The sequence below is a fragment of the Balaenoptera musculus genome, chromosome 10 (genome assembly GCF_009873245.2).
Source record: "Balaenoptera musculus isolate JJ_BM4_2016_0621 chromosome 10, mBalMus1.pri.v3, whole genome shotgun sequence".
Classification (NCBI taxonomy): Eukaryota; Metazoa; Chordata; class Mammalia; order Artiodactyla; family Balaenopteridae; genus Balaenoptera; species Balaenoptera musculus.
Window position 1 is genome coordinate 5712788 of NC_045794.1, and position 25994 is coordinate 5738781.

The 25994-nt window shown below is 48.7% G+C and overlaps 2 protein-coding genes across 7 annotated transcripts in view; both read right to left on the reverse strand.

The window, feature by feature from the left end:
• The window catches only part of ANO2 (anoctamin 2), a 344349-nt gene extending 336842 nt beyond the window's left edge, over positions 1–7507 (reverse strand). The window contains exon 1 of one of the 3 annotated variants that reach the window (XM_036865660.1): positions 7081–7507. In XM_036865660.1, coding sequence (XP_036721555.1) covers positions 7081–7102 — 22 coding nt within the window. In that variant the 5' untranslated portion in view covers positions 7103–7507. Of the gene's footprint in view, positions 1–2134; positions 2194–7080 lie in introns of those variants that run through there. The other 2 variants (XM_036865658.1, XM_036865659.1) reach the window with 2 other exon arrangements.
• A 3104-nt stretch (positions 7508–10611) lies between these two features.
• VWF (von Willebrand factor) overlaps positions 10612–25994 on the reverse strand; it is a 156082-nt gene continuing 140699 nt past the window's right edge. For all 4 annotated transcript variants that reach the window (XM_036865019.1, XM_036865018.1, XM_036865020.1 and 1 more), the window contains 8 exons: positions 24416–24596; positions 23439–23479; positions 22820–22936; positions 18839–18937; positions 18028–18156; positions 17461–17500; positions 11427–11524; positions 10612–10918 (listed from right to left, as the gene is read on the reverse strand). In XM_036865019.1, coding sequence (XP_036720914.1) covers positions 10730–10918; positions 11427–11524; positions 17461–17500; positions 18028–18156; positions 18839–18937; positions 22820–22936; positions 23439–23479; positions 24416–24596 — 894 coding nt within the window. In that variant the 3' untranslated portion in view covers positions 10612–10729. The remainder of the gene's footprint in view (positions 10919–11426; positions 11525–17460; positions 17501–18027; positions 18157–18838; positions 18938–22819; positions 22937–23438; positions 23480–24415; positions 24597–25994) is intronic.

The following is a 25994-nucleotide window of genomic DNA, read 5'->3' on the forward strand; positions in this document are numbered from 1 at the left end:
AGCATCACCTAGAACGTGAACAAGGGAAGCTTAGGACAAATAAAATGAAGGGCCACATAGCACAGCGTAGGTAAATGTTTAGATCTAGACCTGCCTTGACCTGGGTGTTAAAAAAAAAAAAAGTTGGGTGCTACATGAACCTAGAAGCAAGGGAAGCCTGTCAATGGAGAAGGAAAAGCTCCGTGCTTGGCACCCATGAGCTTGGTCCGCTGCTACAGCAGAGGTGTGTGCTTCTACCTGGGGTAGGACCCATCTGTGCAGCTTCAGTTTGGCTCCCTGACTTTTAAAGCATACATTAGAGCCTTGATCATAAAACCAGCTTGAGAATCAAAAGGGGTAGGAATGGGTCTACACATACCAAGTAAAGGCAAATGCTAAATTTCATTAAATGTGGTTAACTTGTGCCTGAATGAGTTGGTATACTTTATAGAAGAACTGGAGACACATCTACCTGCCATAACAAACAGGAAGGCAAGCATCTTCCTCTAAATTGACGACACAGATATGTGATTTTCCAGGAGGAGCATGGAGATAAGTATATAACACCACCATGATACAGCACACATTGATAAAGCAGCTTTCTTAAAAGGTGGCCCTCAGGTAGAATTTTATCATTTCACCTAACTTCAGAGGATCATAGCCAAGTCCCATAACTAAATACCTTGGTTAAATCCTTCATAATAAAATTGTTATTGAAAAAAAATTTTTAATATGCAGCTGTATCTCTAGTTCATGTATTATTTTTGTAATTTCTCTTTTTCTCTTGCCTTTAACCCAACGTATTCATTTCATAAAGGTGTGTACTTAAATTCTGCAAAGGATTGAGTTTCCCAAGGAGAAATTAAATTCAAACTCTGAGTAGCAAAGAATCAAATTGCTTGAGTTTCAAGAACCAGTGAAGTATATATTTCACATTTAAAGGAAGATTCACAATACCTTCACCTGCTTTCTCTAACTCAAATAGCCAGATGTCACTTTTTAAATTTCTTAAATATTATTTTAAAAGAGCAACTGTGCAAATCAAAACTACAGTGAGGTACCACCTCACACTGGTCAGAAAGGCCATCATTAAAAAGTCTACAAATAACAAGTGCTGGAGAGGGTATGGAGAAAAGCGAACACTCCTACACGGTTTGTGGGAATGTAAATGGTGCAGCCACTGTGGAAAACAGTATGGAGGTTCCTTAAAAAACTAAAAATAAAGTTACCATATGATCCAGCAATCCCACTCCTGGGCATATATCCAGAGAAAACTATAATTTGAAAAGATACCTGCATCCCAATGTTCATTGCAGCACTATTTACAATAGCCAGGACATGGAAGCAACCTAAATGTCCATCAACAGGTGAATGGATAAAGATGTGGTAAATATATACACACACACACAATGGAATATTACTCAGCCATAAAAAAAGAACAAAATAATGCCATCTGCAGCAACATGGATGGACCTAGAGATTATCATACTAAGTGAAGTAAGTCAGACAGAGAAAGACAAATATGATATGATATCACTTATATGTAGAATCTTTTAAAATGATATAAATGAACTTATTTACAAAACAGAAACAGACTCACAGACATAGAAAACAAACTTATGGTTACCAAAGGAGAAAGCGGGTGGGGGAGGGAAAAATTAGGAGTTTTGGATTAGCAGATACAAACTTCTATGTATAAAATAGATAAACAACACGGTCCTACTGTATAGCACAGGGAACTATATTCAGTGTCCTGTGATAAACCATAATGGAAAAGGATACAAAAAAGAATATGCATATATATGTATACCTGAGTCACTTTGCTGTACACCTGAAGCTAACACAACACTGTAAATCAACTATACTTCAATTTTTAAAAAAGATAATAAGGAAGCAGCAGAATCTTTTGGTCAGCTACTGTCACACCAGCTCACCATTCATTCATTCATTCATTCATGCATTCACAAACCATTTAATAAGCATTCACCACATACCCTGTCCTGTCCTGGGTGCTGAAACTTGAAGATCTCAGAGCCTACTTGGGGAGACAAATGTCTAAATCTGTAACCTTAATACAGTAGAGTAAGTGTGACTATACCACACCAAACTTACCATTTTTGATAGGCCCCTATGACAGAGACTACAAGCTGCTTACCAAAATCCATGTCTTCCTCTTCTCCCTGAAAACACAGCTAGACCATATTTCCTAGCCTCCCTCCCTTGCAACTAGATGTGGCCACGGGACTGAATTCCGGCCAGAGGAATGTGAGAAGAGTGATACGTGCTATTTCTAGGCCTGGCCCATAGAAACCTTCCATGCGTGCTTCTGCGTGCTCCTGCGCGCTCTTTCCCCGGCTCAGATAACTGGAAGGGCAATTCTCAGGGCCACCTCGGAAGTCATAGTTGAAGCTGGAGGAGCTTCCATCACCCCGGGTCCCTGCAAAGCTTCCTGGGAAAGAGTCACCCCACCAACTTGTTTACCCACCCAGGCCTATCACTTTAACAAGAAGTAAACTCTTGTTGTGTTTTACTCCTCTTATTTTTCAGTCTATTCGTCAGAGCAGTTATCTGAGCATTACCTTAATAGAGTGCCCTTCATTATCAATGTGAATAATAATAAATAGAGCAGAGCATTACCCTAATACAGTACCCTTCATTAATGTGGACAATAATAAATATCTCCACTTACAAGTGCAGTAATTCAGCCCAGGGAGATACCATCCACGTCAAATACCTGTACTTCACAGCCTTGCTCAAACTTCCCCCAACTTGACAGACTGGACAACCCCCTCACACTTGTACACCCCAGGCAGGGAGAGATTCTCAAAGGTAGGGACTGGATATCACCTTTGATCCTTACTGCAGCCTGGCACATAGTAGGTGCTCGAGGAAAGGGTGGATAAAAAATTGAGATGCTGAAAAGATGAGCAGAGAGGGATTTCTGGCCAATCACCTCTTCCGTGCTTTGTGGTATGGAATTCTGGAGTTTTGGGTGGGTAAAGAAGTTGAGAGGATTTGTCACCAGCAGAAATGCACTTTAAGAAATGAAAAAGGATGGATATATGTATATGTATAACTGATCACTTTGCTGTACACCTGAAACTAATACATTATACTCAATTATATTCCAATATAAAATAAAATTTGGGGTAAATCAATTATACTCCAATATAAAATAAAACTTTAAAAAAATGCTAAAGCATGTTCTTCACAATGAAGGGAAATGATAACAGATAGAAACTTGGATAAGAATTACTCCTGGGACTTCCTGGTGGTCCACTGGGTAAGACTCCAAGCTCCCAATGCAGGGAGCCCGGGTTCGACCCCTGGCCGGCAAACTAGACCCTGCGTTCCGCAACTAAGAAGTCCACGTGCCACAACTAAGATCCAGTGCAGCCAAAATAAATATACATAAATAAATTTAAAGTACTGCACCTGTTGGAAGAGTGCATCACTTTCTTATACAGGCGAGGAAAAGAGATTGTGAGCCATTGGTCAAAACGGACTATTAGCCTCTAAGTTTTCTATCTGCTGTAAGCCACAACTTTTCAAATTAGAGGTTTAACCCAATAGCTGGTTATCTAATGGTTTGAAAACAGCATTTTTTTCAATATAATGGAAGAGAATGGACCAGAAAAGAGTAAAACAGAAACACCTCTTTTAAAAAAAGAATCAGAAACAATATAATAAATGCCCACATGAAAAATAATACTCTTTCTGAAAAGCTATTAATGAAACTACAGCCCATTATGCTAGGGAATGTCTTATATGTCACACAAATACCACTGTGCCGTTCTTCTTAAACTTTAATGTTGATGAACTAGTCTCCTTTTCTTAGGCAATGAGACCCACGTAACTTACTATCTCTTTTCTGTTCTGCCTGTCAGGAGGCTCATAGGTAAGTTTTCACTCAATTACAGGAACTATTCTTCTCTAGGTTTTGGTGCTATAATAATATGTTCCTAATCTTTCATTATTTGGCATTTGCTAATTTATCCTTGATTTAAGTTTTATTGCATCTAGACTTTCCTTTTTTGTAATTTGTTTGAAGATTAATAAATAAGAAATAGAAATAGTTACTGATATAGGCAAGAATAAAAATGGATTAAAAAGGAGTTAGGGTGAAGAATAATTACCAAAATATTAAAAACAGGTATTTTATTTATTTGCATTTAATTTTTTTTCACAATGGGCTTGTATCATTACTTTTTAATTTTTAAGCGATTTTAATTAGTTAATGATGAACAACAGGCTAGAAAGTGGGAATTATCCCTTGGTCAGTGAACCAGTCAGAAGATGCAAGGGTGCTTTATACCTGTGTTTGCTACACAGAGAGAGGATCTGACCCTGGCTCCTTGTGAGAATTGCCATCCTTTCGTAGTTTCAGCACAAGTTAATCTAGATGGAGAGCTGTCAGCCAGACAGACTCATAAATTATTTCCGTAGAGTTTCTGGAGGAAGGGCAGGGTTGTCAGTAGGAGCCTAAGAAAGACCTCTAGTACATCTTGAAATACCTGAAGTATAGACAGGGCTAATTTCCTTGGTTTGGTCTAAACAAGCCCAGGTTTGATCCTGGCTCCTCCTTCTCATGTCCAAGAACAGTGGATGTGGTGGTTGCTAAACTACTAGGATCAACTTAGGGCACCAAGAATCCTGACAGGCCACTGTGTGCCCTCGCTGATCCTTGTAGCTCCAGCACTGAGTGTAGCATCTGGCTCGGCAGGTGTGCTCTGAAGTGATGTGACCTGCAAGCACAGGTGCGTGGTGTGCAGATCCATTGAAATGATCGTGAGCCAGGTTTGCTAGAGCACATCAGACACTGGGCAAGTCCTCTGCCCCCAGTGGGTCAGTCTCTCCCACGTGCCTGTGAACCACAGATGTGGGACTCAGATAACCCGTGCTCATTAAGTCATGTCCCCGGTGGAGATCACAGTGGCACATTGCCTTAGGAGTCTGGTGGTGACAACCTGCCTTCCTGGGCTTGACCCCACTAAGTAAACTAACCATGATGATTCCAGATTGGAAGTCGTGTCAAGGCAAGCCTTGCCTCCACTATGACCACAGCACCACCTACCAGCCTTGCAAAGTTAGTATCTCCCTAAAAGCCCCAGTTCCACCCACATTTCTCACCCACCCCTCCTTGTTGGTATCTACACTCCCTTGTAATGGCTTCTTAAGAACAGAACAAAAGCAACAAGGTGAGGGGGCGGGGAAATGAATTTGAATTCCAACTTTATCCTTCTCTGATGATTCGGTAGTTAACACAATGTAACAGACATATTTCGTAACCTCTCTGAACCTCAGGTTCCTCTTCAATGAAATGGACTTAACACTGACCCCCAGGTTTTGGGGGAAGCAAAGCACGGTGTCTGGTATACAGGCGATGCTTGATAAATGTTACTCTTCCCTTTCTCTTTGAAAAGTCAAAAACATATGGCCTGAGTCCCAAGACTCCGCGTGATCTGGTTCACTCTCACCCTCTCCCTCTCCCTCTCCCTCCAGGCACTGGGCTTCCCCCCTATTTTTTGGACAGCCCAAGCACGTTGCTGCCATGGGGTCTTTCGCCACTACTGCCTTTGCTAGATCATTCTCCAGGTGTCCACATGGCTGGTTCTTTCCTTGAATGCAATCTCTGTTTAAACTCCTCCTCCCCAACCACCTGCATACAAATAGAGACCGATTCTACTTTGTAGTTAGAGGCAAGATTCTCATCTCTAGTGGTCAAGTTTCTGTTCTCCGTGTGCTCTAGGAATCAGGTCCTCATTAAAGAAAATGAAAGACAAGCTCCACTTTAGTCCCCAGTGCCTCCGGCCGCCTAGCTGTGCCCTGTAGCGGAAGAGGGCAGGGAAGGGGCAGAGAGAAACTGGACAGAACCTGAGGCTGGTGTTTGGAACCCATCCCCACTCCTCACACAGCTTCCTCCATCAGCCAGCAAAGAGGCCCAGGACCCACGTAGAGGCAACTCAGAGAGCGATGCAGGTGCCCCGAAAGGACCTTCTCAGGTTCTTGGCTCCCAAAATGACGGTGCATGACAGGACACCGTGAGGGGGAGATTGGGCCCTGGACACCCAGCAGCTGAGGCAGGGCTCTAATGTCCGGTCCCAAGCACAAAGCCCAGGCAAGTGCAGGGACCCGGAGTCTCGTCATCCTCCAGAAGCGCCCTACCTTGTCTAAGATCTTCCCTCACCTGTCACCTGCCTTTGGGCTGAGACCTAACCTTGCTCAGTGGGCACTTCTATCCTGGACCCGCATCCACGTGGTCCCGGGGTGTCTCTCCACACCTGCTCATAAAGTCTCAGGACTGTGGCTGATGCCTACGTTCCAGTCCCTTCTGCCCACCGTTCATCCCAATGAAGTGGGCACCCTGCCCCCGCCACTCCACGCCTCTCCCACGAACCACCAGAAACAAGACACCCAACAAAATCCCTTTCCAAGCAAGGTCAACCCTGCCAAACACGTCTTTCTACTCAGTATCATTTGGAGGTGCAGCAGGATCACATCCTGCTCCCCTAAACGCTGCCTCAATTTGCTTTTCCTCTAAAAAAAAGTCCCCAGGAAAGTCACGCCTGTGTTTCCCTGCACCCCGAGGTGTAAATGCCCTTCCTGGGGGGAGGGGGGGGGGTTTGGATAAGGGCTGGAGGAGACTTCCTGAAACTGTGAAGCTGCTCCAGGAACGCCGAAGTCAAATTGCAGGGGGTGAATCTGAACCTCTGTCCTCAGCAGATTGTTTCTGACTTAAACCCTGGGTGTTTGCTTGCCATTCAGACGCACTAAACTGAACACCCCCCGACTTAACATGAAGATAAAGAGATAGGAATTGGTAATTCATCACCAAAAAGCCACTGCACCAATCTTCTGCCTCTTGTCCTACCTCTTCTCTCCTTGATTAGAAATGAGTGTCCAGGAAAGTGCTCAGGCATCCCTCGCCTTCCCTATCCTGGGAGAGAAGGATCAGCTCTGGAACCACCCCCTCCAGGTTCACTCGGGGTCACAAATCCCAACGGGTAGGAGTTAAGATGCCATCTCCTTCACTCCCAGCCCCTCTGCCTTCTACAACTTGTCAGATGCCCAGGACCAGGGTCCCCGGCAGGGGGTACTCACCGCTCAGCCCGCGGGTGGCCATGGTGCAAGCGCGCAGGCCAGGAAACCGGGACTGCCCCTCTGCTGGGGCTGCTCTGCCGTCTGCACTGGCTTATTCAGTCGCGGGACTAATTCCATCGCGGCTCAGCTCCGTTTGGACGTGCCCGCCCCAGCCTGCTGCCGCTGCCCCCTCCCCCACCCCTCGCCAGCGGCTACCAGGCCTCCCCGGAGCTGCACCCTAGGCGCACCTGCGCTGGTCGCGCCACGTGGAGAAAGGAGCGCGTTCCCGTGGGCGGGTGGAGTCCGGGACACGCTCCGGTTAATGAAGCTGAGGGGCGAGACAGTAAGACCGCTGCTCTCCCCACCCGCGGAGCTGCCTGCTAACCTCGTTCCGGTGTGAGCATTCAGCCGGATTATCTCGTGAACAGTCTGCCTGATTAGCTTCCAATCCCGCCCGGGAAGCCTGCTTCCCGCCGCCCTGGCCCTGATCGCCTGCGTAGGGGTGGGAGGCTCCCCGGCACACCTGCCTGCACTCCACCCGCCACCAGCTGTCCCCACCTTTCTCTAGACTAAAAGGAGCAGGAGTGGAGGAATCGTGCCCCGGGGACAGGAAGAGGGGCTGCAGGAGGCAAGGGGAGGGGCAGGTTTTAGCAAAGCTTCCCAGGGAGACGCTGGGACCACTTGAGGAGGTAGATGGTGAAAGCTCCATCCCAGGAAAAAGAGGAGTTCCATCTCTCCGGAATGGCTTTGGTACCTAGCCATGGGCAGGGGGATGGAAGAGAAGACCTCCAAAGGGCCATTCTGGATGATGGAATCTACAGTTCCAAGACGCCCCCAAGCTAAACAAGTGCATTAATACCAGGGACCCTGAAAATGAAAAGGTATTATGTTAACAATATATGTCAAGTAGGCTCTGAATGACCACGGACTTTCCTATCTCCTATGCTGATAAGGTGGGCTGGTGGGGATTGCTCCCCACTTTACAGATGAGGAAACTGAGGCAGTAAAGGGGAGTCAGGGGCTGAGCAGAAGGAAATCCAAAAGCAGTGTGTGCCAACCTGGGCCGTATCCTGGGCACCAGGAGTAACCACGGCTGCTGTGGACGTGGACCTCCTCCCCCTCAGCATCCTTCTCAGAGCCTTCCCCAGAGGAATTATCTAATTCTAGTAACAAATCTAGGAGGTAATTACTGCCTGTGTGCCCATTTCACAGATTAGGAGACTGCAGTGTAAACGGCCAGGCACCGTGCCTCTGAGGACTGTGCCTGCTCCAGAGTCTGTGCTCTAACACTTGGTTCCTGGCTGCTTGAGACAACGCCCTTCTCCATTCACTTCTGGGAACCCTTCTCTACGTGTTTTCAATGCCAAGAGGATTGGAAACCTTTCCACCATGGTGGTTCCTTATCCATTCCCTCTCTTCTCTCCCTCCAGCACTTTTTTAGTCCCCTGGTCCCTGCATACTCCTACCTTGAGACTCCCCCTAAGACTCTCCCTTTGGGGACTGTCCCATCTGGTCTAAGGGTGACAAAAAGGAGAGTGCCTGAGACCAGAGGCAGACCCGCCCTGGAACACATGTAGAATGCGGACGGCTCCTGGCTCATACCCCCACTACCAGTTTCTCCTTTTTACCCTACTCCCTGCATTTTTTTTTTTTAATCACAATATGCAATTTTTCTGACTCAGCTTTCTTCTTGGTAGCGAACTGTCCTATCAGTAAATATGAGGAGAACTCAGTCTATGGAGGCAGTTGGGAAATTGACACCTTCTGCTGAAGAGGTAGTCTCCCTGCTGAGTTTCTCTGTGGCCGATGCCTCCAATGGCACCTCGTCCCCAGGTGGAGCATTAGGCGATCAGTCAGAAGAGAGACAGGTAATTCTCTGGCCCTGGATCTGGTTTCCTACAGAGACCATAGAGGCACTCAAACTGGAGGCGGGGTGATGGATGATGACAGCCTTTGAATTATTGAGCAGTTACATAAAACTTCTATCCATTCTTCCTTCCCTCTACCCGGCTAAACTCCCCACCAAAACGACTCAACACAACCCATGCCATTTGCCTTTAATGTATCTTCCCCGGAGGTTCTTCCCCAGCAGTGACAGAAGCAGAAAGACCTAGAAATGCAGCCGTCACTGGTTCCTGTGAGAACAGGGCCGGATCTGTCAGCACCAGGGACGTGCGGCTCTGATGGACCGGCTCAGGAGTTCTTGCCCAGGTGTCCAGGTACTTGGGTTCTGAACCTGACCCTGCCACCCAGCAGCTGTGTGACCTTTGGCAAGTCACTCAAGTTCTCTGAGCTGCTTTCATCCTCTGCAAAGGGGCAGGAGAGGGCAGTGGATGAGATAATGTCTAAATCCTTTCCAGCTCCATCGTCCAGTACGTTCAATGAGTTGAGTCTCTCCTGGGTTAGAAGGATCTGGCGTGAAAGTCCATCCTCCATCAAATTCCTGTCTCATAGCCAGGACAGTTGCTTTATTCTCATGGGTGTGCTCTCCCCACCTAGAGTCTCTGCCATCTTGCCAGCATATACATGTAAGCTTTTTTTCATAAAAGTCTAAGAAAGGATGATCTCTCCTTGAGAGTGACAGCAGTGGTTAGTGATTTGGGGACCCGGTGAGGTCTGGCGTTACCTACACCTCTTCTGTCCACTAAAGGATCCTGGAGTGGGCAGGGCCTCCGCCTCCAGCATCCAGCCCAAAAGGAACTCAGCCCCCTCACCCCTCAGAACAAAGGAAACCCTCAGTGCTCTGCCACTGACGGTAGGGACACTTAGGGTTCCCCTTTGAACCTTGATTTCCCCATTTTTCTTCTGGTCACTTTTTCCGTTATTATAGAGCAATTCATAGTTACTCCCGGACTTTCTGGCTTATTTGACCCTCCCAACCGAGTGAGTGAGACTGACGTTCCTGGTTCCAGTTGAGGAAACTAAGTCTGAAAACCGCTAAGGGGCTTGCTGAGGCCACACAGTCCAGCGAAGGCCATGGGTGGAACCTGGGCCGCCCCTGAGTCTGGGGGTCCCCGGCCACCGCCACGCCTGTGCCACGAGGGACCACGTTCCCGCATATGCCCAGCACCGTGTTTCCAGCCCCCCAGCCCCCAGCCTCTCACCCTCCCACGGGGGCCACTGAGGGACACAGGCACTGGCTCAGCCGAGGGCTCAGAGAACCCCTTGCACACCCACTGGGGCTCCTTCCCCATCAAGTCAGCCACACTGGCCACAGCCTGGCAGGAGCCTGGTTCCAGGGCCCCCCTCTGCTCTGCCCAGAAGTCCCTGGATTCAGAGACTGGAGACCCCAGTGTTCCAGAGCAAATCCCTTCTCCTTCAGCCACTGGGCTGTTTCCGAGGAGGCCTGGCGCTCACTTTCCCCTTCCCTCCCCGTGGACGCTGAGATGCCACTTTCTCCCCGAGGTGGGCGGTGCCTCCCGCAGACCCCGGGGCTCAAGTGTTTCCAGATGGAGCCTGTGCTCCCCTACCCCCCGCCCCCTTCAGCACCAGCCTCAGAGCTCCAGCCCAGCCTACAATAGCCATCTCAGCCTAGATGAACCATGAGCCTTTGGCAAGATGACAGATTGGCCTTTATTGTGGGCCCGGGGGAGCCCGGGAGCAGAGTGCGCATGCGCCGAGCAGGGGTCGCCAAGCGGGTGGTGACGGGTGTCCGCGGCAGGGCCGCGCCTCACTGGCGGCATTTCCTGGGGGAGCACTTGCACTGCATGGCGTTGAGGACCACGTGGTGGATGACGGAGCCGTTGGCGCAGCGCAGGGGCACCTGCATGGGCTCCGTGCGTGTGGGCGTGCAGCAGGCGCACTGCTCCTGCACGTCCTCCGTGTCGATGGAGTACAGGGCTTTGCTGGTGCACCTTCCCTACGGCGGGGCAGAGAGAGGCGGCCGTTGCGGGCGGTGGAGAGTCCCAGGGTGGGGAGGGCTCTGGGGCAGGCCACTTCCTCCACCTGCCCTCCTCCAATCAAGAAGGTCTGGCCTTGCCCGGGGAAACACAGGACAGCCAAACAATGTGTAAAAGTAGCTCTTGGGAGGTCTGAAAGGCCTGTCCTAATGGAACTGTCACACCCAAGCCCTCTAGCTGCAATTTCTATGCCTGTGTGATTGATCTTCAGGAAGCATAGCTCCCATCTTCCATTAAGTAACTCTCCATTCTCTTCAAAGGGTGTGTTGAATCACTGCTCAGTTTTTTTCTTCTAGGGTCAAAAGTTCCCATTTACTTCAGTAAAACACTGGCTTTTTAAAAAAATTTTAAAAGCTCCCAGTTCCTTTCACTTCTCCCCCCCTGTGAATTTCCCAGATCCTTCCACTCTGTAACTAAAGAGACGTGTCCAAACAAAGAACTTGCCCCTCCCAACCGAGGACCCCTTACCTGGCAGTAGTGAATGTCCACTTGCTCTTCAGACAGACAGTCTCCCACTTTGACGTACTGCAGCTTGGCAGTGATGTCCTTGCACTCGGGCTCCTCACCTACAGGACAGGTGAGAGATGCAACCTGTTCTTCCATACAACACTCTCCAGCCCAGTTCCCTCATTTACTGGAAATAGGTCAATTTCACAGTAACTGGATCACCAAAGCCAGCCATGGGGAGGGCAAGTCAGTGGTCCTGGTTCCCCTCAGCTTCTCCTGGCCCTTCATATTCAGAGATATAGTTATCACTGGGTTTAACTCACTTAATGGCACAATTTTAATTGCAGGAGCAGCCTAGATTCACTGTGGTTTGGTGATGTCAATGGATGGGACTTACTGTTATGTAACTGTAGACTCTAAAAGCCATAATGAATAAATAAGGAAACACAAGCTTCAAATGACACATTAAACAAGATGGACTTAATTGATATTTATAGGACATTCCATCCAAAAACAACAGAATACACTTTCTTCTCAAGTGCTCATGGAACATTCTCCATGATACATCATATCTTGAGTCACAAATCAAGCCTTGGTAAATTTAAGAAAATTGAAATCTTATCAAGTATCTTTTCCGACCACAACGCTATGAGATTAGATATCAATTACAGGGAAAAAAACTGTAAAAAATACAAACACACGGAGGCTAAATAATACGTTACTAAATAACCAAGAGATCACTGAAGAAATCAAAGAGGAAATCAAAAAATACCTAGAAACAAATGACGATGAAAACACGATGACCCAAAACCTATGGGATGCAGCAAAAGCAGTTCTAAGAGGGAAGTTTATAGCAATACAATCCTACCTCAAGAAACAAGAAACACCTCAAATAAACAACCTAACCGTACACATAAAGCAACTAGAGAAAGAAGAACAAAAAAAACCCCCAAAGTTAGCAGAAGGAAAGATCATAAACATCAGATCAGAGGGCTTCCCTGATGGCACAGTGGTTAAGAATCCGCCTGCCAACGCAGAGGACACAGGTTCAAGCCCTGGTCTGGGAAGATCCCACATGCCGCGAAGCAACTAAGCCCATGTGCCACAACTACTGAAGCCCGTGCACCTAGAGCCCGTGCTCCATAACAAGAGAAGCCACTGCAATGAGAAGCGTGCGCACTGCAATGAAGAGTAGCCCCCGCTCATCACAACTAGAGAAAGCCCACACACAGCAACGAAGACCCAACGCAGCCAAAAATTAAAAAACAGAAAATCAGATCAGAAATAAATGAAAAAGAAATGAAGGAAACAATAGCAAAGATCAATAAAACTAAAAGCTGGTTCTTTGAGAAGATAAACAAAATTGATAAATTATTAGCTAGACTCATCAAGAAAAAAAGGGAGAAGACTCAAATCAACAGAATTGGAAATGAGAAAGGAGAAGTAACAACTGACACTGCAGAAATACAAAGGATCATAAGAGATTACTACAAGCAACTATACGCCAATAAAATGGACACCCTGGAAGAAATGGACAAATTCTTAGAAAAGCACAACCTTCTGAGACTGAACCAGGAAGAAACAGAAAATATAAACAGACCAATCATAAGCACTGAAATTGAAACTGTGATTAAAAATCTTCCAGCAAACAAAAGCCCAGGACCAGATGGCTTCACAGGCGAATTCTATCAAACATTTAGAGAAGAGCTAACACCTATCCTTTTCAAACTCTTCCAAAATATAGCAGAGAGAGGAACACTCCCAAACTCATTCTACAAGGCCACCATCACCCTGATACCAAAACCAGACAAAGATATCACAAAAAAAGGAAACTACAGGCCAATATCACTGATGAACATAAATGCAAAAATCCTCAACAAAATACTAACAAACAGAATCCAACAGCATATTAAAAGGATCATACACCATGATCAAGTGGGGTTTATCCCAGGAATGCAAGGATTCTTCAATATACTCAAATCAATCAATGTGATGCACCATATTAACAAATCGAAGGATAAAAACCATAGGATAATCTCAATAGATGCAGAAAAAGCTTTCGACAAAATTCAACACCCAATTATGATAAAAACTCTCCAGAAAGTAGGCAAAGAGAGAACCTACCTCAACATAATAAAGGCCATGTATGACAAACCCTACACACTAGGGTTTGCATTCCTATACACTAATGATGAAAAATCTGAAAGAGAAATTAAGGTAACAGTCCAATTTACCATTGCAACAAAAAGAATAAAATACCTAGGAATAAACCTACCTAAGGAGACAAAAGACCTGTATGCAGAAATCTGTAAGACACTGATGAAAGAAATTAAAGACGATACAAACAGATGGAGAGATATACCATGTTCTTGGATTGGAAGAATCAACATTGTGAAAATGACTATACTACCCAAAGCAATCTACAGATTCAGTGCAATCCCTATCAAACTACCAATGGCCTTTTTCACAGAACTAGAACAAAAAATTTCACAATTTGTATGGAAACACAAAAGAGCCTGAATAGCCAAAGCAATCTTGAGAAAGAAAAACGGAGCTGGAGGAATCAGGCTCCCAGACTTCAGAATATACTACAAAGCTACAGTAATCAAGACAGTATGGTACTGGCACGAAAACAGAAATATAGATCAACGGAACAGGATAGAAAGCCCAGAGATAAACCCACGCACACATGGTCACCTCATCTTTGATAAAGGAGGAAAGAATATACAATGGAGAAAAGACAGCCTCTTCAATAAGTGGTGCTGGGAAAACTGGACAGCTACATGTAGAAGAATGAAATTAGAACACTTCCTAACACCATACACAAAAATAAACTCAAAATGGATTAAACACCTAAATGTAAGGCCAGACACTATAAAACTCTTAGAGGAAAGCATAGGCAGAACACTCTATGACATAAATCACAGCAAGGTCCTTTTTGATCCACCTCCTAGAGAAATGGAAATAAAAGCAAAAATAAACAAATGGGACTTAATGAAACGTAAAAGCTTTTGCACAACAAAGGAAACCATAAACAAGACAAAAAGACAACCCTCAGAATGGGAGAAAATATTTGCAAACGAAGCAACTGACAAAGGATTAATCTCCAAAATTTACAAGCAGCTCATGCAGCTCAATATCAAAAAAAAAAAACAACCCAATCCAAAAATGGGCAGAAGACCAAAATAGACATTTCACCAAAGAAGATATACAGATGGTCAAGAAGCACATGAAAAGCTGCTCAACATCACTAATTATTAGAGAAATGCAAATCAAAACTACAATGAGGTACCACCTCACACTTGTTAGAATGGGCATCATCAGAAAATCTACAAACAACAAATGCTGGAGAGGGTGTGGAGAAAAGGGAACCCTCTTGCACTATTGGTGGGAATGTAAATTGATACAGCCACTATGGAGGTTCCTTAAAAAACTAAAAATAGAACTACCATATGACCCAGCAATCCCACTACTGGGCCTATACCCTGAGAAAACCGTAATTCAAAAAGAGTCATGTACCACAATGTTCATTGCAGCACTATTTACAATAGCCAGGACATGGAAGCAACCTAAGTGTCCATCGACAGATGAATGGATAAAGAAGATGTGGCACATATATACAATGGAATATTACTCAGCCATAAAAAGAAATGAAATTGAGTTATTTGTAGTGAGGTGGATGGACCTAGAGTCTGTCATACAGAGTGAAGTAAGTCAGAAAGAGAAAAACAAATACTGTATGCTAACACATATATACATAGAATCTAAAAAAAGAAAAAAGGTTCTGATGAACATAGGGGCAGGACAGGAATAAAGATGCAGACGTAGAGAATGGACTTGAGGACACGGGGAGGGGGAAGGGGAAGCTGGGACGAAGTGAGAGAGTGGCATGGACATATATACACTACCAAATGTAAAATAGACAGCTAGTGGGAAGCAGCCGCATAGCACAGGGAGATCAGCTCCGTGCTTTGTGACCACCTAGAGGGGTGGGATAGGGAGGGTGGGAGGGAGATGCAAGAGGGAGGGGATATGGGGATATATGTATACGTATAGCTGATTCACTTTGTTATACAGCAGCAACTAACACAACATTGTAAAGCAACTATATTCCGATAAAGATGTTAAAAATAAAATAAAACCCATAATGATCAGAGCAATCCTCCTGCGCTTATAACAATATCCAGAAGCTAACGGGCAATGAGGTAGCTAATAAATGCAATTAATATGTATCCATCCCTGCAAATGTCATTGTCTCTGTGGGAGCTGATCCTAGGAGCCCTTATGGAATCTTCCTTTTGGGTATAGCTATCTCCAGGTCGCTAGCATGGGTCTCCTTATATACAGGGGTTAAAAGGATTCAGATCTGAACCTCTACTAGGCCCACTGATAATTCTAAGATTTAATGCCAGCTCATTATTGCCCATCCAAACACTGGGAGTTTTCCATTCCTGGATGGCCAAATCTAAATCAACTTTAACTACCTAAGAGTTGGGCTCCCAACTCCCAAATAATGTCATTTTAAAGTGAAAGCCTGCCAACCACATTAAGAGGGTGAATAAGGAAAACATATTGAGGCCAACACACTCTATTCTTTTGCTGTAGATTTAAATCCCTGAGCCTGGCTTCTTTTCCTTATGGAAGGTCCCCACCTCTTGAAAGCACAGACCAACACAGGCCCCTTTTTGCCTCGCTGCTAGTTTTGAAGATAACAGCCTCGGCCCAATTCCATGTGCAGCACGCCTAGAGAGAATGCATCTCCTCTGATGGTCTCCTGACCACGTTCTTCAACCACGCAGACAAGAACCATAGAAAAAGATGCTTTCAGAGTGTGTTTCCGCCATCTGCAATTTGGTTACAGCAACTACAGAGGCTGTCAGGGTGAGCCATCAGGAAAAGAATGAATGACCGAACGCTGAAGACGTTCGTGTTTTCACTCTTCCCTTCTCTGCCCGAAAATAAACGTGGGAACATGGGCCCGTGAGCCCAGAAACTAACTAAGCTAAAAGACAAAGAATATTAGTCCAGGCAAGTAATTCTACATTCAGAGAACACAGCACTAACACTGGGATTCTGAAAGGTACTTGCGCTCATGGAAACAAGAACGCCAAGAACGTGTGGTGAGATGCTGTCTGATGGGCAGACTTGAGCTCCGTCTCCAAAGCTGCTGCCGTAACTATTGGGACCAACCAGTACCACACAACTGCAAGGTCAAGAGGAGCTGAGAGTGAAGAAGACGAGGTTAATAAAACTGAGACCAGCCTCATAAATCCTCGAGAAGGCTGTGTTCTCTGCAGCCCCACAGCCAGCTGCTGGCTTCCCTTTCTCTCTGGGAGAGCTGCACGACATCCAAAGATTAGAGGCATATTGAGTGTCTGCTCTGTCGAGATCATGAATCAAGGTGCCTGTCTTCAGGAGCTCTGGTGGCAGAGAGAAGACATTCTCTCATGATAGGACTATGACCAACCCAAGACTCTGCAAGGGGAAAGGCAGGTCAGAGGCTAGTGATTGTCAGGAATTTGGAAGGAAGGAGGAAGAGTCTGCTTTACAGGCATCTTGAAAGGGGGCTTGAGCAGGGGGCAGTCCAAGGACATGCAGGGTGGGGTGGAAGTTCCCTGCAGAATTGAACACAGTGACTGCAATATCTTTCTAGAAGAAAGTTCATTCCAAAGAACAGTCCCTGGGCTTCCCTGGTGGCGCAGTTGTTGGGAATCTGCCTGCTAATGCAGGGGACACGGGTTCGAGCCCTGGTCTGGGAAGATCCCACATGCCGCGGAGCAACTAGGCCCGTAAGCCACAACTACTGAGCCTGCGCGTCTGGAGCCTGTGCTCTGCAACAAGAGAGGCCGCGATAGTGAGAGGCCCACGCACCGCAATGAAGAGTGGCCCCCGCTTGCCACAACTAGAGAAAGCCCTCGCACAGAAACGAAGACCCAACACAGCCAAATAAATAAATAAAGGTGCTAATAATTAAGAAAAAAAAAAAAAAAAAAAGAACAGTCCCTGGACTTGGCCTGATGGATTTCAAGGGACAAGCTATTGGTAAGGTACTTACATGTGTCACAGCATGTGCCTGGAATTTTCATGATTTTCCCCTAAGAAAACAGCAAAGTCCCAGATTAGGCACAAATAGTACATAGTGGACACTTTCAGTCACTCCAGGCCAAGTCCTGCTCTGGACTCACAGTCCTGAGCTTAAGTCCCCGGATATGAATGGGCTTTCCCATCACAAATGTGAGCAGACTGACCACCCCACCTGGCCAGGCTGAAATGATTCTGATTATTCTGAATTCTCTTCCAGTTGAATCACCAGGATCATCATTCCCAGGGGAGGCTGAAAATCAGTTTGATCTCTCACCTTCCCATTCAAGGATCACAGATCCATTCTCCCTTAAGGGAAGGTATTTTCTTAAAGCATGGTATAGTTGAGAGAGTTTTGTCCCTCCATCGGGCTTTGATTTTGTAATTTCGTTGATTTTTAAACTAGGTCAGGGTTCTCCTTGGACACTGGGAATCACGTGTCCAACAGCAGAGCTGGACCACTGTTCGGAAGAACCCTCTTCTTAGAGTCAAAGATGGAGACAGTCAAGAGGAAAGCAGGGCCTGAGCTCCAGCTACTCACCCCCTCGGCCAAACATTTGTGTCCATCGAAGGGCGGGCAGCCCGTGACCCTCCTCTCCCAGATGAACTCGCCTCTCTTGTTGACCCTGCAGAAGTGACTGTCACAGCCGTCCTGGAGAGTCTCGTCGCGCTGAAAGGAAAAAGGGGAGGTGGGCAAAGCAAATCTGAAGACGGTGTTTGGGGTGAAAAGCCACTTCAAGCCATGACCTTGACTCGCTGGAGTTGTTGAGACAATGTAGGGGACCTTGGAACGAGACTGAGGCAGTGTGTGCAAAGTCTCCACACCCAGAACCCAGAACGGAGGTGGAGTCCAGTTTTACAACTTATTAACTGGGAATAGGGCTGCATAAATGTAGGGCATCCCTAAACTCTACTGACCACTCAACAACTTAAAGAATTAAGACACAGCAAAGGGAAACCGGCCAATCGATTGCTGAACGAGAGGTGAGCCAGGTGCCCCCTGCCGGCCCCGCCGGCCCACTCTGGCTTTCGTAGATCCGAGTCTGTGTCACCCTGATTGCCTGGCCAGTCTCACAGACAATCAAGGCTGGAGAAAATCTTAAAGATCAACTCACTCCCAATCATGGGGCCCTGCACCAACTTTTGTCACAGAGAGTGACAAAATAACCAAATCAAAGAGAAAATTCTGTACCTCCTAAAGGTTATCCATCTTTCCCTTATAAAATCAGAAATAGGTACAAAAGGAAGTCAATATTGACCCAAACTTAGTCCCTCTTCCTTGAAGAAAATATCCCCAAATAGGAAACCAGACGGTGATCGTAGGGAGACTCCTGAGTCCAAGTTGCCCCCACCTTCAGCATCATGATCTGTCCCCCTCGTAGCTGAATGGTGCAAGCCACAGGCAGGCATCTCCCGCAGCACTGGCCCTGCATCTTCTCTTCCTTGTAACCCTGTAACCAGGAGAAAAAGCAGCCTTAGTTTAAACCTCCCCCGAAGATCCCAATCGTAAGTAGGCCAAATGGTAAATGGTTTCATTAAGCAGTTGCTCCAACTAGAAATCTGGGGGTCACCCTTGTCTTCTCCCCTTTTTACATCCCCCCTGCCCCACTCATCACCAGATCTTGCCAAAAAATGCATCGTGAACTCATCCACAGCTTGTCATTCCAGGGTCCTCTGTCATCACCTAATCCAAGCAACCATCATCCACCGCTGGACTCTGTCACAGTCGTAACTGTCTTCCTACCTCTATTCCTGCCAATACAGCAGCTTCCCGGAAGAAGGATTTCACTGTTTCACAAAAACGCACCCCCAATCTGGGAGACGACATAGGGTAACCAACTTTTTATCTTGCAAAGTATTTTAAGCCATACTAACAAAACCAAAAAGTGACCATCAGCTGTCTCATCACTGCATTAAAATTAAAGCCCTTTTAACTCTCCCCACCATGCCCGAAAAAAAAAAAAAAAAAAGAACTAAATCTAGTAAAGTTTTTTTTTTGGTTTTGTTTGTTTGTTTGTTTGTTTCAGGCAAGGCTTTATTAGGGTCCCTGCTGCAGCAAGGGGCAGTGAGAACAAGTAACAGGTGCCCATGCTTGCTCGCTCCCAGAACAGGGACAAGCAGGTTCCTTATATGGGGTGAAGGTAGGGGTGTTTAAAAGAATACATTTAGTTATGTGAAAACCAGCTACGGTGTCATTGTTTTTTTCATTTTGCTACATTTAGTAATGACCACTTAGCGATTCATTCCTTGGAGTCCTGAGGTTTTTCTACTATGAATCTCTAGCACGTCAATTTGGAGCCCCGGACAGAAGACCTGGTCCTCTCACGTTGCTCCCTTGCTTACTGCACTCCGACTGACAGCTCGTAACCAGCAGGGGAGGTTAGGAGTCTATGAGCGTCCACTGAACTCATCAGGGAAGCCACAGAGAAAGCCCAGGCCACACACACACTCAGAAGGACACTGCTGACATTTGAGGCCATCAGGTAGTGTTTCACTGGTGAGCTTTAACTGTGTTTTCAAAAACGCACAGTTCCTGGCAGGTGTGGACCGAGGTGGATGGGAGAGGAAGAAAGAGGTGGGGAAAACAGCATGAACGTATGTGAGTCGTTACAGTCAGAAAGAGGAAATAAAATGAGGCTTAAATCAGGCACGATTTCATGGGAGCGTGGATTGGGCCATTTTTTAGTGAGTGTTAGAAGAAGAGACTAGGAAATGCCCTACACTCAGCAGGCGCAAGGAGAAGAACGTGCCCAAAATCTTTACAGGAGAAGGGAGGGGTGGGGGACAAATGGAGGAGGGGTCTGCGAAGTGAAGGGATGGGGCGGTGGACGCACAATCCACACCCCAGAGGGGCAGAGGGCACGGTGAAGCCAAGAAGAGGGAAAGATGGTAGGCGCTGTGGGAGAAGAAGGGATGGGAGGAGATGGAGGAGGGGGTGGAAGGTGAGAGGAGGGGCAATGATTTCAGAGGTGCAGTGGGACTGGGGAAAGAGGGACGGGGGGAGAGGGAACACGGCAGAAACCACTGGAAGGACTAAACAGAGAGAACAGACCCCACAAGGCAAGAACACAGCTGCACTGGTGACGGGCTTGTCTGAGCCCTGCTGGGCTCCCAGCCACTGCTGCCGGGGTACGCACCGCACAGCTGCCAGACGGGCACGGAGGGCAGTGCTGACCAGGCTTTTGCCGGAGCGTCCAATCCGGAGCAGCCAGGTGCCCGGCCAGCCACAGGCTCACTCGCTCAGGTCTGAGCAGCCAACCAGCCCTGCTCCCCCCGTCCAGGGATGCCCCCCAAGCTCTCCTCACAGGTGTCTCCCAGCCCTTTTCATAAACTGCATCGGCTGCTCAAGGACCCCAGTCTTATCTCCCCGCTGCCCTTTTCTAACTCTCGCTTAAATGCCAGTCTGTCCCTGTGCCCCCTCCTGGGGGGGGGCTGGTCATTGCTCAAGGTCAGCCCATGGTCATGCTCCTCTGGGAGGCCTTCTCAATGTTCCTGGTCAGTGTCACCTCTCTTCCTCAAGCCTTCCTTTGTCTCTACCACCCAGCAGCACGAACCGGCTTCTGGGCTCCTTTTAGGTATAAGTATCGTCTCCCCGAAGGAGACAGAGGACCCACGTCTCCGACGATGATAACGGTTCCATCTGACATCGGCAGTTCAAACAGACACAGACCGACCTAAACTTGACCCACCACAGCTCCCACCTGCAGGAGGCCACACGGAGGCCCTTCATGGCAGAGGAACGTGACAAGACCAGGTAAGCTGAGCTAGAATGGGGGCATCTGAGGCAGAGCTCAGCAAAGGCTGAGAGATACACAGCAGGGCTAATCTCAGGGATCTCAAGAGGGAGGAGATCCCTGGGGAGACAGCGGAATTTTGGAGGCGAGGAGGAGGAGTACACAGACCAAAAGGGGCCGTGAATTTAAAAATATTTAGAAACCTATGTCTAGACTGGATTCTAAAGCTGGATTTCTATGGACGCAGAGGAAGTGGCCGTGCCACACTCTGACCACCAGAGGGCGCAGGTAGAGAGTCAGTGGGCTCGTCCCCCCTTCCCCGGAACACTCTCCTTCAGGACAGCTTAGTGTGAACCTCTTCCTGCATCCACTGTAGTTCCATGGACATCCAGGTAAAGGGATGCCAAAGACTCCAGACAGCATCATTCCATCCTATATTCAAGCCCAGATGTATCTAGGGGAGTTATCACACACACACACACACACACACACACACACCTGCATCCGAAACCCTAAAACAACTGGGATTTTAAATTAAAAAAAGCAAAAAGGCATACTTCGCTGGCTTCTTTCTAATTGAGGCGGGAATGTTCTCCTTGAGCCATTCTAACAGAAGTAGCTGTGTCTCCTACAGACCCCTTCACTCCCCTTGTAAATATGTTATTAAGCCCCTACTTGGAGCATCACACGGTGCCAAGTGCCATGAAGGGCACAGGTGCAGAACACTCCCCGTCCTCAAGAGCGCTGACCGCACCAGCAGCTTGTCCTAACCTTGTCCCTAACCCCCGCATCGCCCCTCCCCTCTGGCCGCTGTGCCGCTCCTCGGATGAAGGATTCCTCCCCGACCCCGCCCAGAACCCGCCCGCTGCCCCGCCATCTGAAAGAGCAATGACTATATCCTGTGCATCTAGCTCACAAGAAACTCGTCTGACCAACCATATGTTCTAAGACAGCAGGAGCCCCAAATGCAGAAGGCAGTCTGCGGAGGAAACCAAGGCGTCCTGAGCGTTGGGTCCAGCGCTGTGAGGTGGGGCTGAGAGTCATGATCAGAAGGGTGCAGTGCACGCTTTCCTCTACCCAACTAGAAATGATGATGCCACGTCCCAGAACCCACGCTCAGGAGATGTTCTGAGCAAACACAGTCATTGTGACCCGGCAGGGCGAACTACGAAAACGCAACGTCCAATAATCAAAGTATGTGTTGAGGCAGAGCCCCTTCGAAGAATGTTGCATAGAACTCTGCACATAGCAAGTGTCTGATAAATAATTGTCGGCTAACTAGTAACTGATAAATATTTGTTGACTAATTTTTAATGTTTTCAAAGAACAGCAGTATGTTGCTTAAAAGGAATACAGATCTGTAAATATGGTATCATAAGCCTTGCAAATACAGGAAGAAAATGTTTAAATTTCCAAAACTAAATTATATCTGAGAAATGCAATTTGGGTAGGCGACTTTTATTCTCTTCCTTACCGTTGTCAAATATGTCCATAATCAGAAAATCACGAAAGCTTTTATTTAAAGAGCCCGGTGAGGTCCCATTGCTTGGGTCCCACAAGTACCCAGTCCAGCCCCAGGCCCCCATGAGCCTCTCTCACCAGCGGGCAGTCCTCGCAGGTGGTCTGCCTGCACTCCAGCTTGAATCCGGAGATGACCCCCGCCTGGACGGTGCAGAGGCAGGTGGTACACAGGTCAACCATCAGACTCCTCCCGGGCTGGAACCAAAGGGACCAGGGTCAGGCCTCCTGGCACCCCGACCCCCCCAGCCCTCCACTGCCCTCAGTCCCGTGAGCCGTCTGCCTTAGGCATGGGGGCCCAGCTGTCCAAAGCTGCCAGGATCCATCACCCTGATTCTCCTCCTGTCCTGAGGGGTCTGCTCCCTCCCTTACCCCCCACCCCACCTCAAGGATGGCATGGTAAGAGTGAAGGCTTTCCCGGCAGAGAGGGAGCTGGGGCAGAGGGAGAGGGCCAGATCAAAGCGTGCACAGAAGAAATGCTCGAGTGCCTGGGGCCGGGATGTGAGCGCTAGAAGGCGGGGCCCAGGCCCTGGAGAGGTAGGGGTTCCACTCCAGGATGCCTGGGAAGCTCTGGAGGAAAGGAAAGTGTGGGTGGGGCAGGCCTCCCTGGTTCCTTTCACTTGCACTTTAGAATGACACCCTTCCCACAGCACCCCATCCCTGCCCCCCAGGCGCCCTGGAGGAGAAGGCAGCAGCTCACCCCAATGATGGTGCCGTTGAGCACACAGGCCTGCACAGGCTCTGGGGAGAGACAGGCACAGGGCGCGAGTTTGCAGAGCACAGCTGGTGAAGACCCACGACCCGGCTGCTCCTCCCAGGCTGGGCCTCCCTACTCCACCTGCCGGTCCTTCTCCCCAGCCAACGCCAGGCTCTGTGGGTCCTCCTGCCAGAGCCCATGTGGCCACAGTGACCCCAGGCCCGCTGAGGAAGGGCAGCTCCCTGCTGCCCACCATCCAGCCCACAGGGAGAGGTCCCTGGAGTCCTCGAGGGGAGGGCACTTGTTTAAGTGATTCACACCCAAGAGGTGAGTGGGAGAATGTTTGGGCTTGCCAAAGAAAGAAATTCTACTCTGGGAACTTTGAGTCCCAAGATAAAATCACACAAAGAATTCAGGACAGGTGGTGGTGAGAGTTGTTCGCTGTTGCTGCTGCTGTTGGTTGTTTGGCTGGTTGGTTGGTTGGTTGGTTGGTTGGTTGATTATGCGGTTGGTTGGTTGATTGTGTGGTTTGTTGGTTAGTTGGTTGACTGGTAGGTTGGTTGATTGGTTTGTTTGTTTATTTGGTTGGTTGGTTGGTTGGTGGGGTTAGGGGATGGGCAGTTGGAATACCTTTTCCAGCCGAATGATTGAGAAGGAGTCTCTAGAATTAGAGAAGCCTGGGTCCAATCCCAGTTCTACCACTCACTAACTCACAAGAGCAAAGGGGGGTATAACGGTACCCACCTCATGGGATTGTCATAAGGATGACATGAGACAAGGTACAAAACCAGCACTGACACAGTGACGACCTTCAGGAAATTGTCCCATTTCCCTCATCTTATTTGCTTTCTCCCCAAAGCGCTAGGAAAATGGATGGAAAGATTTGATCCTCCCCATTTCCCTGAGCTGCTCAAAAGGCAAGGATTCAGGGGCCTTAGAGGAAAGATAGGCTTGAAGGCGGGGCTGGTGGCACATCTTACCGCAGTGACAGGTGGGGCAACAGCCCGAGGTCTGACAGCTCAGCTGGAAGCCCGAGGGGCAGGTGGGGACGCTCATTTGGGGGCAGGAGACATTCCTCTGTTGCACGAAGACCTCCTCCTGGACTCGGACACACTCGTAGATGAGGCAGGGGTTCTCGGGAGAGGCCCAGTGAGAGCCAACCTGTGGTCGGAGCACCCAAGTTGATCAGGGGGCCCAGGTCCCGCCGGGAGTGGGCGGCCCCCTCAGGAGCTGGTGTGGGTCCTGGAGGTGAGCCCGGCTCAACGGCTAAGCCCTGCCCACAGGGTGAGGCCCACAGAGGGAGGGACAGCGCATCCGGGTCCTTCAGTGAGTCTGGGTCAGAGTCACCCTGACCAAGATCCTAGCTCAGAGCCCCGTGTGCTCCCAAGACAGAGTCTTGAGCCACCGGAGGAAGCACCTGGGGACACCTGAGGATGCTCCCTCCACCCTTGGCTCGGCTGGGAGCTGAGTGCCCAGGAACGGCTGCATGCGGAGACAGCGGAGGGGGGATGTGGAGGGAAACTCAGCCCAGCACCCAGCCTCGTGCTGCTTCCCTCTGGTACAGGGAGCCGGTGAGAGCCAGGGATGCTGGCCTCCGACCCTCGGCCCTGCAATCTGCCCTGAGCTTCCAGGCTGCACACGGGTGGCCTGTCCCCAAGGGCACCACGGTCAAGGAGCACTGAGTGTCCAGAACATGGTTCAGACAGTCCCTGCGGAGGTTCTGCCTGGACAACGCGTGACCGTGAGCACGGTCTGTGTGAGCCAGCTCCCAGACACACAAGCGGGGGCAGCCGGCCGGCCCACTCCAGGCCCAGCAACGTCTCTTGGCCCCTGTTCCCTTTCTTCTCTTTCCAGAAGAGAAGCAGAAAGTGCCACACACTGCAGCCTCTCTCCTGACCGCCCTTCTGACTCACCCTGACCAAACCTTCCCGCTGCGGGCCACACCCCACTCCAATCAACTTACCCGCCGAGCTTTGGGCGCATCAAGAGGGCCTGTCCCTACCCACCCCTGCTGGTACCCCAGAGCCACTGCCAACCTGCAGGTCTTGTAGGTAAGATGGAGACTTGAATTGGGAAGGGAAACTCTTTTGTGAACACTGATGGGGGTCAGGGCTGAGGGAGCCCTGGAGGCAGATGAGAGACAAGGGGCGGGGGGGGGGGGGGGGGCGGGAGGACGACGCTGAGCCTCACAGGGACCAGCTGGCAGCCCCAGCCGGGATGGAGCAGCCTCTGGCCCTGGGGAGGGGGTGCAAGGCCAGCCTGATTCCAGGATGGGGTGGGGGGCAAAACGGCTACAAGCGTGGAGAGGAGGGACACAGCGGGGAAATCCACAGGTGACCAGAATTAGAAGAGGGAGGCGGGAAGCCCTGTGGGAAACTCAGTGTGTCACCACCGAGGAGGAGGAGACTGGTGGGCCGGGGCACGTTCAGAGCAGGACAGGTAACCCTTTGCCCTCCTTCTAAACAGAGTGTGTTTTGGTCTCACTGGAGGACTCAGAAGGGGAAGGTCCCTAGGCGCCCCTCACCCCCTCCCAGCATCCACGTCCTGAGGACTCCAGGG